The 15,102-nt window shown below is 36.3% G+C and overlaps 1 protein-coding gene across 1 annotated transcript in view; it reads right to left on the bottom strand.

Moving 5' to 3' along the window:
• HMCN1 (hemicentin 1) overlaps positions 1-15,102 on the bottom strand; it is a 519,438-nt gene that overhangs the window by 176,940 nt on the left and 327,396 nt on the right. Inside the window, exons 46-48 of the mRNA XM_060035358.1 lie at positions 12,567-12,734; positions 8,266-8,379; positions 7,626-7,712 (exon numbers count right to left, since the gene is read on the bottom strand). Coding sequence (XP_059891341.1) covers positions 7,626-7,712; positions 8,266-8,379; positions 12,567-12,734 — 369 coding nt within the window. The remainder of the gene's footprint in view (positions 1-7,625; positions 7,713-8,265; positions 8,380-12,566; positions 12,735-15,102) is intronic.

Below are 15,102 nucleotides of genomic sequence, written 5' to 3'. Positions count from 1 at the left end.
AAAACACGTTCTGTTAGGAAAGAAGATTAGGATGATATCATATTAAGGCACAACTGTATTGGCCATGGAGCTTGTTCTATGGCCCTGCCTGGGCAGGAAAGCAAATTCACAGGCCTACCCAACTGCTGAGTATAGCACACAGTCCTATCCAACTAGGAAGTATGACCAGAGAATCCAGGTAACTCAGGCCTATTCTACAGTTGCACTTGGGCAGGAAACCAAATCATTAGTCCTAACCAACTGTTCCCAGCCAATGGCACCCCCCGTCCCGACCTCACATCTAAGGCAGAGGCAGTGGCCTCACCCAAATAGAGACCCTGAGAGAAAACCCCACCTGCCCAAGGATGCTACCAGCTGACCCATCCAGAATCCCAAGTTGAGTTGAACGGTGAAGGACAATCTCTGCTGAAGCAAACCTGTAAAGTCTGGAATCAGAGACCCTTTACTCAAGTGTGCAGATACCAATACAAGGAATCAGGTAAACATGACACCTCACAGGAAACTAATAAAGCTCCAGTAACTCAATAACTGACCCTAAAAAATGGAGATCTATGAACTGTGAAATCAGAATAATACTCTTAATCAAGTTTAGTAAACAAAATGAAGAAAACAATGCATGAACAAAATGAGAAGTTCAACAAAGAAATAGAAATCATAAAAAAACCACAATCAAACAAGTGAATGCTAGAGCTAAAGAATAGAATGACTGAACTAAAGAATTCAAAAGAGAGCTTCAACTTCAGAGCAAAAGAAAGAATCAGTAAACTAGAATATAGTTCATTTGAAATTATCCAGTCAGAGGATCAAAATGAAAAAAGAATGAAAAGTGAAGAAAGCCTACAGCAGTTATGAGATACCATTACAAAAACAATATACACATTATGGAAATCCCAGGAGAGGAGAATGAGAAAGGAACAGAAAGTATATTTAAAGTGATAATGTCTGAAAACTCCCCAAACGGACATCCAGACTCATGAGGCACAAAAGATCTCAAATAGATTGAACTAAAAAAGGGCTACACTGAAACACATTATAACTAAATTTTGAATGTAGTAAGAAGAAAGCAACACATCACATACAAGGGAACCCCCCATAAAAGTATAGGCAGATTTCTCATAAGAAACTTAGAAGGCTAGGAGAGAATGGCATAAAACGTTCTAAATATTGAAAAAAAGCCTGTCCACCAAGAATACTATAGCTGCCAAAATATGAAATGACAGATAAAGATTTTCCCAGACAAGTAATAGCTGAGGGGAACAAACAAAAACGAAAAAACACACCAGACCTGTCTTACAAGAAATTCAAAATGGCATTCTCAAGTAGAAATAAAAGGATGCTAATTATCATCGTAAAACCACATAAACGTATGTGCAAAACTCACTGGTAATGGTAAATATGTAGTCAAAGTCATATTCTCTAATACTGTAATGGTGATACGTAACTCACTTTTAAAATTTAAAAATCAAACATTTAAAAAATAGCTGTATCTATAATTTGTTATGAGATACACAAAATAAAAAACATGTAAATTGTAACATTAATAACCTAAGATGTGAGAGGAAGAGAAGTAAAAGTAAAATTTATGTATGCTATCAAAGTTAAGTTATTATTAGTTTAAAATAGGATGTTCTACATATATCTTATGTAAGCCTCCGTTAACCACAAAGGAAAAGAATCTTTAATAGCTACACAAAAAGTTATGATAAAGCACTCAAAGCGTATTGCTAAGAAAGTCATCAAATGACAAAAGAGAAGGATAAGAAGCAAGGATCTACAAAACAATTAAAAAACCCCAATAAAATGGAGATAGTAAGTCCTTACCTATCAATAATTACTGTAGATGTAATGGATTAAATTCTCCAATCAAAAGACATAGAATAGCTAAATGAAGAAAAAAAAATCAAGATCCAACAGTATGTTGCCTACAAGAGACTCACTTTAGCTTTAGAGGTACATGTGAACTGAGAGTAGAAGGATATAAAAAGATATGTCAAGAACATGGTAACCAAAAGAAAGCTGGGGCAGCTATACTTATATCAGCCTAGACTTTAAGCTAAAATTGGTCAAAAGAGGCAAGAGACAATGAAAAAGGGGTCAATCCATCAGAAAGACATAATAACTGTAAATATTTATGCACCCAATATTGGAGCACCTAAATATATAAAGCAAATACTAACAGAGATAAAAGGAGAAATAAGCAGCAATAAAATAATAGTTGCGGGGGGGGGGGGGGCTTCCCTAATGGCGCAGTGGTTGAGAGTCCACCTGCCGATGCAGGGAACACGGGTTCGTGCCCTGGCCCAGGAAGATCCCACATGCCATGGAGCGGCTGGGCCCATGAGCCATGGCCGCTAAGCCTGCGTGTCCGGAGCCTGTGCTCCGCAACGGGAGAGGCCACAACAGTGAGAGGCCCGCGTACCAAAAAAAAAAAAAAAAAAAAAAAAAATAGTTGGGGACTTTAATACCCCACTCTCAACAATGGATAGATCATCCAGTCAGAGAATCAATAACAAATCAGAGATTTGAAAATTACCATAGACCCAATATACCTAACAGACACATACAGAGCATTCTGTACAACAAAAGTAGAATACACATTCTTTTCAAGCACACATAGAACATTTTCTAGCATAGCTCACATGTTAGACCACAAAACAAATCTCAGTAAATCTAAAGTGATTGAAATCATACCAAATGTCTTTTATGACCACAATGATATGAAATGAGAAATCAATAACAGGAAGAAAGCTGGAAAATACACAAATGAATGGAAATTAAACAACATACTGTTGAACAACCAATGTATCAAAGAAGATATCAAAAGGGAAAAAAAAATTTCTTGAGACAAATGAAAATGGAAACACAACACACCAAAACTTCAGGGATAGAGCATAGGCAGTTTTAAGAGGAACATTTATACTGATAAATGCATACATCACAGAAGAAATAAGATCTCTAAAAAAAAATCTAAGAGTACACCTCAAGGAACTAGGAAAAAAACAGACTAAGTCCAAAATTAGCAGAAGGAAGAGAATAATAAAAATTAGAGCAGAAATAAATGAAATAGAGTACAAGGAAACAATAGAAAAGATTAATAAAACTAAGAATTGGTTCTTTGAAAAGATAAAATTGACAAAACATTAGACTAAGGGAAAAAAAAAGAGAGGACCCAAATAAATAAGATTATAAATGAAAGAGGAGACATTACAATTGATACCACAGAAATACAAAGAATCATAAGAGACTACGCTCAACAACTACAGCCTAGGAGAAATGGGTAAATTCCTAGAAATATACAACCTGTCAAGACTACATCATGAAGAAAAAGAATATCTGAACAGACCAATTACTAGTAAGTAGATTAAACCAGAAGTCAAAACCTCCCAACAAGGAAAATCTAGGACCAGATGGTTTCAGTGATAAATTTTACCAAATGTTTAAAAAAGAATTAATATCAAGTCTTCTCAAACTCTTTCAAAAAACTGATGAGGGAACATTCCCAAACTCATTTTACAAGGCCAGCATTACCCTGACACCCAAGTTAGGTAAGGACACCACAAGAAAAGAAAACTACAGGCCAACATCCCTGATGAATATAAATATAAAATTCTCAGAAAATACTAGAAAACTGAATTCAGCATCAAATTAAAAGGATCATACACCATGATCAAGTGGGATTTATCTCTGGGATGCAAGGATGGATCAAGATACACAAATCAATATAATACATTATATCAATAGAATGAAAGATAAAAATCATATGCTCATCTCAATAGATGCAGAGAAGCACCTGACCAAATTCAACATCTATTTATGATAAAAAATCTTAACAAATTGTATATAGAAGGAACATTCCTCAACATAATAAAGGCCATATGACAAATCTGCAGCTAACATCATACTGAGTACTGAAAGACTGAAAGTTTTTTAAGATCAAGAACAAGATGAGGGTGCCCACTCTCATCATTCCTATTCAACACTTTATTGGAAGTCCTAGCCAATCAGGCAAGAAAAAGAAATAAAAGGCATCAGAATTGGAAAGAAAGAAGTAAAGTTCTATTTGTAGATGACATGATTATTTATATAAAGTCCTAAAGACTCCACCCAAAAACTGTTTGCTTTAATCAACAAATTCAATAAAGTTTCAGATACAAAATCAACATTAAAAAAATCACTACATTTTTATACACTAACAACAAATGATCTGAAAAAGAAATTAAAGAAACATCTCGTTTACGATAACATCAAAAACAAAAACAAAAACTTAGGAATAAATCTAACCAAGGAGGTGAAAGATCTCTACATTGAAAACTATAAAACATTGATGAAATAAATAAAAGAAGACACAAATAAACAGAAAGACATCTTGTGTTCATGGATTGAAAGAATTAATATTGTTAAAATGTCCATATTACCCAAAGCTATTTATAGGTTCAGTGCAATCTCTATGAAGATTCCAATGGCATTTTTTACAGAAATGGAAAAAAAAAATCTTAAAATTTGTGTGGAAGCACAAAAGACACTGAATAGCCAAGGCAATCCTGAGAAAGAAGAGCTGGGGGCATCATACGTCCTGACTTCAAACTACATTACAAAGCTACAGTAATCAAAACAGTAAGGTACTGCCATAAAATAGACACATATACCAATGGAACAGAATCATAAGTACAGAAATAAAGCCATGCATATACGATCAACTAATATTAGTAAAGAGGGTCAAGAATACTCATTGGAAAAAGAGTCTCTTCAGTAAATGGCAGTGGGAAAACTGGATATTCACATGCAAAAGAAGGAAACTAGACCCGCGTCTTACACCACTCATAAAAATTAACTTGAAATGTATCAAAGGCTTAAATGTAAGACCTGAAACCATAAAACTACTGAAAGAAAACAGAGGGACAGGGACTTCCCTGGTGATGCAGTGGTTAAGAATCTGCCTGCCAATGCAGGGGACATGGGTTTGATCCCTGGTCCGGGAAGATCCTACATGCTGCAGAGCTGCTAAGCTCGTGAGCCACAACTACTGAGCCAGCGTTCTAGAGCCCATGAGCCACAACTACTGAGCCTGCATGCCACAACTACTGAAGCCTGAGCACCTAGAGCCTGTGCTCTGCAACAAGAGAAGCTCCCACTCGACACAACTAGAGAAAGCCTGCACACAGAAATGAAGACCCAATGCAACCAAAAATAAAATTAAAAAATAAAAACAAATTAAAAATAAATAAACATTAAAAAATAAATAAAATAATAAAAATTTTTTTAAAAGCAGCTGAAATTAAAAAAGAAAACATAGGTACACAGCTTCTTGACATTGGTCTTGGCAATGATTTCTGTGATATGATACCAAAAGCATATGCAACAAAAGCAAAAACAAATGGGCCTACATCAACTAAAAAGCTCTATACAGCAAAAGAAGACATCAACAAAATTAAATGGCAACCTACAAAGTGGGAAAAAATATTTTCAAAGCACTATCTGATAAGGGGGTTAATATCCAAAATATGTAAGGAATGCATATAACTCAATAGCGCACACACACACACACACACACACAAACACACAGGATTCAATTAAAAAAATGGCAAAGGACCTGAATAGACATTTTTCCAAAGAAGATATTCAAATGGCTGACAGGTACAAGACAAGCTGTTCAGCACCACTAATCATCCAGGAAATGCAAATCAAAACCACAATGAGATATCACCTTACACCTGTTAGAACAGCTATTATCAAAAATACAGGAAATGACAAGTGTTGATGAGGATGTGGAAAAAAGGGAACCCTTGTGCACCTTTGGAGGGAATGTAAATTGGTATAGCCCCTATGGAAAACAGTATCAAGGTTGCTCAAAAAACTAAAAATAGAACTATCATATGTGTAGCAATTCTACTTCTAGGCATATATCCGAAGAAAACGAAATCACTATCTCAAAGAGACATCTGCACTCCCACGTTCATTGCAGCATTATTCACAATAGCCAAGACATGGAAACAGCCTATGTGTCCATAGATAGATAACTGGATAAAGAAAATGTGACATATATAAAATTATACATATAATTTAATATTATTGTTAAATACTAAATATTACTATACAATATATAATACTAATATTATTTACTATATATATATATATAATTTAATATTATCCAGCCATGAAAAAAGAAGGAAATCCTATCATTTTTGACAACACAGATAAACCTCGAGGACATTATACTAAGGGAAATAAGTCAGACAGAGAAAAACATACGTATGTTCTCACTTATATGGGAAATCTAATAAACCCAAACTCATAGAAACTGAGAACCCATTAGTGGTTATAGAGGTAGGAGGTTAGAGGTGGGGCAATGAGTGACGGTGGTCGGAAGGCACAAAGTTCTAGTTATAAGATGATAATTGTGATTACAGTTAACAATACCATATTGTATAACTGAAAGCTGCTAAGAGAGTAGATCTTAAAAGTTCTAATTACAAGAAAAAAAGTTGTGTAGCTATGTGCAGTGATGGATGTTAGCTAAACATTGTGGTAATCATTTTGTGTGTGAGTGTGTGTGTATGTGTGTGTGTGTATAATCACCTTAAACTTATGCAATATTATATGTCAATTATATCTCAATGAAACTGAAAGAAAGAATAAAACAGAAATATCTTAAAAAACCAAATGTCAACGTTAAAAAAAACAAACTGGAAGGCTCACGATGGGACACTACAAAATTTAGGCAGCTGTTCTCTATGCAATAGTTGTTACCACATCATTGCAAGAAAAAAAGAAAACAGGTTAAGTAATAGTATATGTGACACTTTTTATATCTGTCTTTCTTAAGATGAAAATATTTCCTTGCTTACTTAAATGTATTGCTCATGCAAGGCATGTAAACAACGAAATAAGAAATTAATTGAATCTTCCTTAAAACACTTGCTTTCTATAAAAAGTATGGGCTGCTCTAGTCGTTCCATTAAAACTGCAAGGCTGTGCCTTTACTAAAAAGAGTCTTGAACACATTCTCTTACAGATCTGTTTATTTTTATTACATGCAACACAATGATTCACTGGTAAAGCCGGTGAAATTGGGTTTAGAATTTTCATTTTTATTTTTACTCTTCTCCATTTCCTTGGTAATATGCAAACATGCTTACAAAAGGTGACAGTGTTGATCTTGGGTAATTCCCACTATCAGTGATGCTATACTTTCACCAAAATTCCTATTTCTTTGAAATAAAATTTAATAAAACAATAAAAAGGAAAGGAAGGTACAAACATAGGGAAGGAAAGAAAAAATAAGAGGAGGTGGGACAGGAAATCTTACCCACAAGTAGGAACAGGATTAAAAAAAAGAAAGAATCATTTATTGAGTTGAAAGAAAAGACTAATGTGTCTTTTTCTGTCTCTCTCTCTTCCTTGCTTTCCTTCCTCCCCTACTCCCTCTCTCCTTCCTTCCTTCCTTTTTTCAGTGTAGGAATTTCCTTTTTATCTCCACAGAATCTGAAAGGTTTCCTCCTATACTTCTACCATCTATATTGGGCTAGAATTCAAGGTCAAATGCTTGATTTTTCTCAACTAAGAGTTAAGTGGAGGCAATGAATAACCAGTGAGTTGAGCACAAATGCAAGAGCTGAGCCCCTTACCTGTCACTTCACAAGTCAATGCAACACTCTGTTTCTCTTTTACCTTCACATCTTCAAATGTATTTTCACCCACAATGCGAGGTGGTACTAAAAAACAAAAGACAGAAAAAGTAACAGTTCTAACAGCAGAATGGTTATTTATAGGCATCTATTTTCATATTTTTTATTAGGCTGTACCCTTTAAAACAATCCCTCGAATTTCTCATTATTATTTGTTTACTACAATGTTATATTGTCTGATCAATTCTAAGATATACTATAAAGTTATATGTCATAAATTCAATTATAATGAATTTTATTGTATGTAAATCATAAATATGTCAACAAGTCAAAGAGTAACAAAATCTATTAGACACATTTCTCCCTCTATAACTCTGATAAGCACTCACATTAAACAAGTTATCAGAGTCTTAGAACATTGTTGAACAATGGTGAACTGATAAGACATGGCATTTCAGCCATTTTAATCCAACTGATTACGTACAAACCATTCTAACATTGAATTCTTGCCAAGAGTGACAGTCCAGGGGCCAAAGAATACACGAATGTAAGTTCAAGCTGCAGATAAATGTTAACTCTGCTTCCAGAATGTATTTCAGACCATTTTATTTTGTCTAGATATTATAAGTTATATAAATACCTAATACTGAAAGCCCAAAGGTTTTTCTTTCTTCACCAGCTGCATTCCTTACAACACAAGTATACTGGCCAGCATCTTCCAGTCTGGTCTGCATCAACCGCAGAGTCCTTCCTCCTGGAGAAGCAAACCACCAGATGACGCAAAAAGAAATCTGTAACTTTACAAGTTAGCCGTGTAGTGCTGAATTTTGGGAAAATGTCATCAATTCACTTCAAAGGCCTTTAAAATGCATTTATGTCAAGCTTTTAAAAAATATCACATGTTTTAAGGCTATATGAAGCAGAATAGATAATTCAGAAGAAATTTCTGATTTAATGGATAAAAAAAGTTAATACAAACCTAGGTGACAGCAAGTAAGAAATGGAGTTTCACAGAGGTACTGTTTGAACATAATCTTGAAAGGTAAGTATTCTTTAACACAGAGAGGAGTTAAGAGACACCGCTGTAGGCAGAGTATGAATGAGGATCTAGAGGTAGAAAGTAGATGAGAGGTGTGGCACCTAAAACAGAACAGGCGGAGAAAACAGTGAGAGATGAGACTAGTTGGAGTATGACCAGATTCTGTGGGCCTTCGAATGCTATGCTAAGGAATTTAGACTTTATTGTGTTCACTACAGGCTATGGAAGTACATAAACAGAAAAGTCATGCTCTGATTCGTGCTTTAGAAAAACAACCGTGACAGGATGTTTACGAAAAGATTCCCAGTTTGCGGTGGAACACATGAAATGGGAACGTTAGAAAGAGGACCACACCAACTACCCAGACTGGGATGACATCAATATACAAGGGATGAATGAAACCATGAAGACTGACTACCAGTTTTCAATTGAGTTTCACAGAATTCTAGAACTATTTATATCAAAGTTTATGAGGGTCACTTTGTTCATTAGCACGACTCTGATTTTGTTCCTCTTTATATTTTGAACTTCTATGTAATGAAGAAAGATTCTGGTAGACTGGGAATGAAACTGATATGCTGAAGGGTGTAATTTGGAGGAAAACTCCTATTAAGGACCAAGGAAGAGGAGCCAGCAGATGAGACTGAAACAAAGCTGGCAGAGAGCAAAGAGACACACTGAGAGAGTAGAGTCCTTGAGGACACGGGGAGGGGGAAGGGTAAGGTGGGACGAAGTGAGAGAGTGGCATGGACATATATACACTTTGTGTGCTTTGTGTCCACCTAGAGGGTGGGAAAGGGAGGGTGGGAGACACAAGAGGGAGGGGATATGGGGAGATATATATATATATATATATATATATATATATATATATATATAGCTGATTCACTTTGTTATACAGCAGAAACTAACACACCATTGTAAAGCAATTATACTCAAAGATGTTTAAAAAAAAGTGTAAATCATTTCTTAGGTTTTGTAATAATTTTCCACTTGGTGTATTTTTGCTTAGTACCTTGAATTTGAACTAAAAACATTGAAATGGTTAAACATAAAATTTTCATGTAAATATTCACCTGGATCTGAATTTATCAGGAGTTTCCATCTGCTTTATGTTTTTATAAACACAAGCCCTCATTGAGCTTTTCCTATAAGCAACCTACTCATCCTCAAACCAATGAAAGGTGAACTTAGTAATATCTTATTTAGACAGACAAAACTGATTATCTAAACTCAGTCTTTTTCCCCAGTTGAATTTAAGTAAGCAAAGTTGAATACAAAAATTCCCTAAACATGTCAAAAAACTTATGTTAATTAGGAAAGGATTCAAAAGCACTCACTGCTACTTCAGATTAGTGAGACCATAATATGATTCCAGTTGAGAGATATTAAAAAAATACAACGTTTATGAGTCATTGCTGGCTCTGCAAACCTCACCCTCATAAATCTCATGATCTTTCCTTTCTCTTTGTTTCCTGGTCCTCTCCCTTATTGCAGTGAAAGACAAAAAAGGGTTGGACAGTAAATTATACTTAGATGGAGACATTTCTCGTACCCATTAAATTTTTATAGCAGCTATCTGTTCTTGGCAGATAACTTCATAACAATGATAGGACCTGCAACAAAGTAGTTCTTTCAGAAAAGCCTGACTTAATGTCTCAGGAGGACTAATCTTAATGAAACAGAAATGTGCAGCCGATCAAGGAACAAGCGAGTCATACGCCATTCATCTGATTCTCAGTCATCGATTGCACAACACACATGTTCAGACTGTAAAACTGAATGACTCTTCTGGCAGCGCCACAAGGTGAAGTACGTTTAATGTGTTTGCTCAGGGATCTCCAGCTGCTAGTCAAACAAAACAAAGCTATACAATAAAACCAAAACACTACCCCTGTGGATCTATAATAAGCCAGAGTACCTAATTTTATCTTGCCTTTTTCATTTCCAGGAACGCTGATGTAGTTATTATATTTAAAAAGAGTTCCTACTTTTTCAGCAATTGAGAATTAAAAAAAAACCAATAATATAAGGATGACTATAAGAGAAGAAGATAATGTGTTCAGGTTTTTGGTAACCAAACTGCAATGAAATCTTTGCCATCAGTATGCATTCCTTAAGATCAACAGAGGCAGGCAGTCCTTCAAAAATGACAGCATTATAGGACATAGGAAAGTCTCCTAGGATAGGGAAACCCAAATCTTTTACCAGGTTGTCTATGGCAAATAATAACAAACATGTATTGGATGCTTAGGATATAAGCAGGCACTGTGTTAGCTGCTTTACACATATTAACTCATCTTTACAAAACCCCCTAAGAGGCAAATGCCACTAGTATCCTCACTTTACAAGTGAAGAACTGAAGTTAGCAAAGTTAAGAAACTTGCCTGAGGTTATAAATCTAGTATTATAGGCAATAGATATAATAATTATAGCAATGTATATTCCTCATTAAGCCCCTATCATTTATAGACCAAGATCTTGAAGAAACAGAAGGACCTTAGGTTATTTAGACCTAATTCAAATACTAGGAAAGTATCTTTTCTGAAAAAGCCTTCAAAAGTGAGAATTTAAACGTTGAACAAATTTAGGGGCAAGGAGCTTGTTACCTCCTAAAATAGCTCATCTTGACTTTCAACAATACAAATATTTTTTAAAGTTGTTTGTATTCAGACTGCAATCTGTCCCTAGAATTTTCCATACACTGGTATTACTTGGCACTAGACGGAACCAACATCATCTTTTCTAAGCCATGGCTCTTCAAGTATTTAAATGTAATTTTCACTACGTTGTCATGAGTTACACAAGGTTTATTTTTTCAGGTTAAATAGAATTGGACGTACAGTTTACTTTGCAATCATTTGCCATCATGGTTATCCTCCTTCGAAAATACTGTCAATAAATCCTTCTTCTAGTCTTCCTAATGAGTAAGTTAAATCCACAATACAACTGGTGTTTTACTTGTTTTATTGGTGAAAATCTATTTTATTCATGTGGCAAAACATTGCATCTGTTTTCATGATAAACACATTATATTGTTAATGCATACTCAATACCCAAAGCAATTCAGAGATCTTTTCATATGAAGAATTCTGAAGCTATATCTCACCCTAATTTTCACCATTGGTTTCTGAATGTGAGTGCAGGAGTTTACTTAACTTTCATTTTGTTAGGTTTAATTCAAAAGTTCCAGAGTGAGGTGTGTTTGAATTCGGATGCCTTCATTCAACACAGTAGGTATTCTTCTAAATATCCAAGCTTTTTATTACCCATAAACTTGGCAAGATTATTTTCTTAGTCTGTACCCAAATTATTACTGAAAGGGGCCAAGTGCAGATTCCTGTGGCATGCCCCAAGACACCTCTCTCGACACTTACACTGATCCATAAAGAATAAGCTAATAGATTTTCCTACATAATTAGATAAGGAATAAGAGGAATATCTTTTTTACAATAATGATAAAATCTTAGCTCACTTAAAACTATTCCATATTGGAAATATAAATCTCACTCAGATTAGAGTTGTGAAAAAATTTAAACTCGTGGTTATAGAAATTGTTATATAACATTATTCAGTCTAGGCTCTGGCTTCAAGTATTTCTTTTCATTTTTCACTTTTCAGATTGGCTGGTACTCATTCCAGCATGAATGCTCTGACATCCCCATGATTTAAGTAATAAGCGAGTGCAAAGATTTCTTTGTCAGAAGGATATAGAGATATTTAGAGATTTTCCCCATATAGCTTCTGATGTCCTAAAATTTTTTCTTAATATGATCAGTGGGGATTATAGTAAGCAGCTAGATCATAAAGAAAAAAAGAAGACATGGAGTTATGAGAAATTAAGGAGAAACTGTGGCCACAGGAAGCGAATCAGGTTACCAGGCTACAAGAATTTCTAATACCTGAGAGAATTCTCAGAGAACTGCTAAAGTTGACAGGACACCCATCTTTAAGCCAGGTAATTGAAGGCAGGGGAATTCCCGAAGCTTCACAAGTTAGGGACACTGAGTTTTTTTCCACCACACTGATATTTTCAGGTGTCCTGTGGTTTCCTATGATGCTTGGAGGGGCTGTAAGACAAAACAAAACAAACAAGAAATGGAAAGGAGGGTGGTTAGTATGTAACAAACACCAAATTCTAAACAGCTTATTCTTAAAAATAAGGCTTCCATTTGCTAGTCAACAGTAAGCAAAATAAGCAATCACAAGATGATGATGACGATGACGACGACGAGGACAACACTCCTGGAAGTAAAAATGTCACTTCTTCCTCACTAATAGCAACATATGACTTAAAAAAAAAAATTTTTGTTTATTTTATTTATTTATTCTTGGCTGCGTTGGGTCTTAGTTGCAGCACTCGGGCTCTTCGTTGCAGCATGCGAGCTTCTCTCGAGTTGTGGCGTGTGCGATTTCTCTCTCTAGTTGTGCTGCAAGGGCTCCAGGTTATGTGGGCTCTGTAGTTGTGGTGCGCAGTTTCCAGAGCGCATGGGCTCTGTAGTTTGCGGCATGTGGGCTTCCCTAATTGAGGTGCCCGGGCTCAGTAGTTGTGGTGCGTGGGCTTAGTTGCCCCATGGCATGTGGGATCTTAGTTCCCTGACCAGGGATCAAACCTGCATCTGCTGCATTGGAAGGTGGATTCTTTACCACTGAACCACCAGGGAAGTCCCCAAATGACTTTCATATTGTTATTCTGATAGTGGTGAATGATTTTCTGTGAGTCACTCATCTTTTCTGGTAATATGGATTCATGACTTTCTTATAGGCAGAATTTTCTAACAAATAATTCTAGTATTAAAAATTAAAAACAGGGCTTCCCTGGTGGCACAGTGGTTGAGAGGTCCGCCTGCCGATGCAGGGGACACAGGTTCGTGCCCTGGTCTGGGAGGATCCCGCATGCCGCAGCACGGCTGGGCCCGTGAGCCATGGCCGCTGGGCCTGCGCATCCGGAGCCTGTGCTCCGCAACGGGAGAGGGCACAGCGGTGAGAGGCCCGCGTACCGCAAAAATAAATAAATAAAAAATAAAAACAATCGAACAAATTAGAAGCTCGAAACCTCGTGAAACACACCAGCTTTCATGTTATCTATACTAACCACATTTTTGTTCCTTGGGCTAGTTGTTTCCTTGCTGGTTTTTTCCTTATTTTCATCCCAATCCAGCTCATGGAGACAAATGTGGTTTCAACTAGAATAGGAGCAGTAGAGTTGATGGGACTTAGTGACACCAGATATGAGAAAAAGAGGAGTCAAGGATGATTCCTAGGTGTTTCTCTTGCTCAATCACATTAGGGGGTGGGATTGGCACAATCACCCATGAGAGAGTGTGGATAGAGAAGCAGGTATTGCCCATTTCAGAGCCTTGGGGCATTCTAACACTACAGTCTGGAAGAGTAGGGGGAAACAATAAGAGAGGTTGAGAGGAAGGAGTTGCCTGAGAGTTAGAGACCAACCAAGAGGGGCAGGGGTGGGGCAGTTCCAGAAGCCTAGAAAAGACATGAGTGACCAGCTCCTCGAGGTCAAATATGCCTTGTGAATGCAAAAATGTGAGACACACAAAGTGGGTTGAGAAGACGGGTTTGTGCAATGAGCAGAGTAGAATCAGGATAGTCTGAGGATAGAGTGACAAGTCACATTGACCCAACAGGCCTGGACAAGTGCAAGGGCTGGGTCAGAGGAGAACCAGTGTTAAAACCCAATTAAGCCAGCACTGGAACATAGATAAAACAAGGCTACACAGAGGCCTTGAGTTCCTCTATGTCCCTCATTAGCCCCATGGAAAGTTACCCCTCCATCATGTTTTCCTTCTGCACAGAGAAGGGCCAATGACACCCTCCACTTTCAATGGTCTTGCAGAATTGAAGTACATGGAAGATTGAGCCAACTGGAATTTAGCATAATCTGAGACCTTGATTTCTCAACATCAGTCTTGCCTAGGAAATTTTATGACAGAAATTCTTGTTAATACAACTGACCTAAATGTCCCTCCCTAGAGAACTGATCAAATAAAGTATGAAACATTCAAATAATGAAATAGTAAGCACCTGTTAAAAAGAATGAAAAAACCACAATCTAACAAAACAATACATAGGACTGATTCCTTTTCAGTCTCTAGCTTTGGTTTACCCATTGGCTGCAAACTACGAGATATTAATACTGGACTTTGTGCATGTTCTAACTGGATTTAAGTTACAAGACCATGTCTATTAGATTTACCATTTCTATAGATTTTAAAAATGCAATTCAAATTGTATGCATACAAATAGGTGTCCCTGAGTACATGTATGTTTGGTCCATTCCTATGGACATTTACTGCTCATTACTTAGAATTTTAAAGCTGACTTCAGTACAACTTATGCCCATCTGATGCTCAGTCAGTAAGCTCTAAGGAACCTAGACTTACACTAGCCAAGTTAGCTAATGTGGAAAACAGAACTATG

This window comes from Delphinus delphis, chromosome 1 (genome assembly GCF_949987515.2).
Source record: "Delphinus delphis chromosome 1, mDelDel1.2, whole genome shotgun sequence".
NCBI classification, from domain to species: Eukaryota; Metazoa; Chordata; class Mammalia; order Artiodactyla; family Delphinidae; genus Delphinus; species Delphinus delphis.
This window is presented reverse-complemented; position numbering and strand designations above follow the sequence as displayed.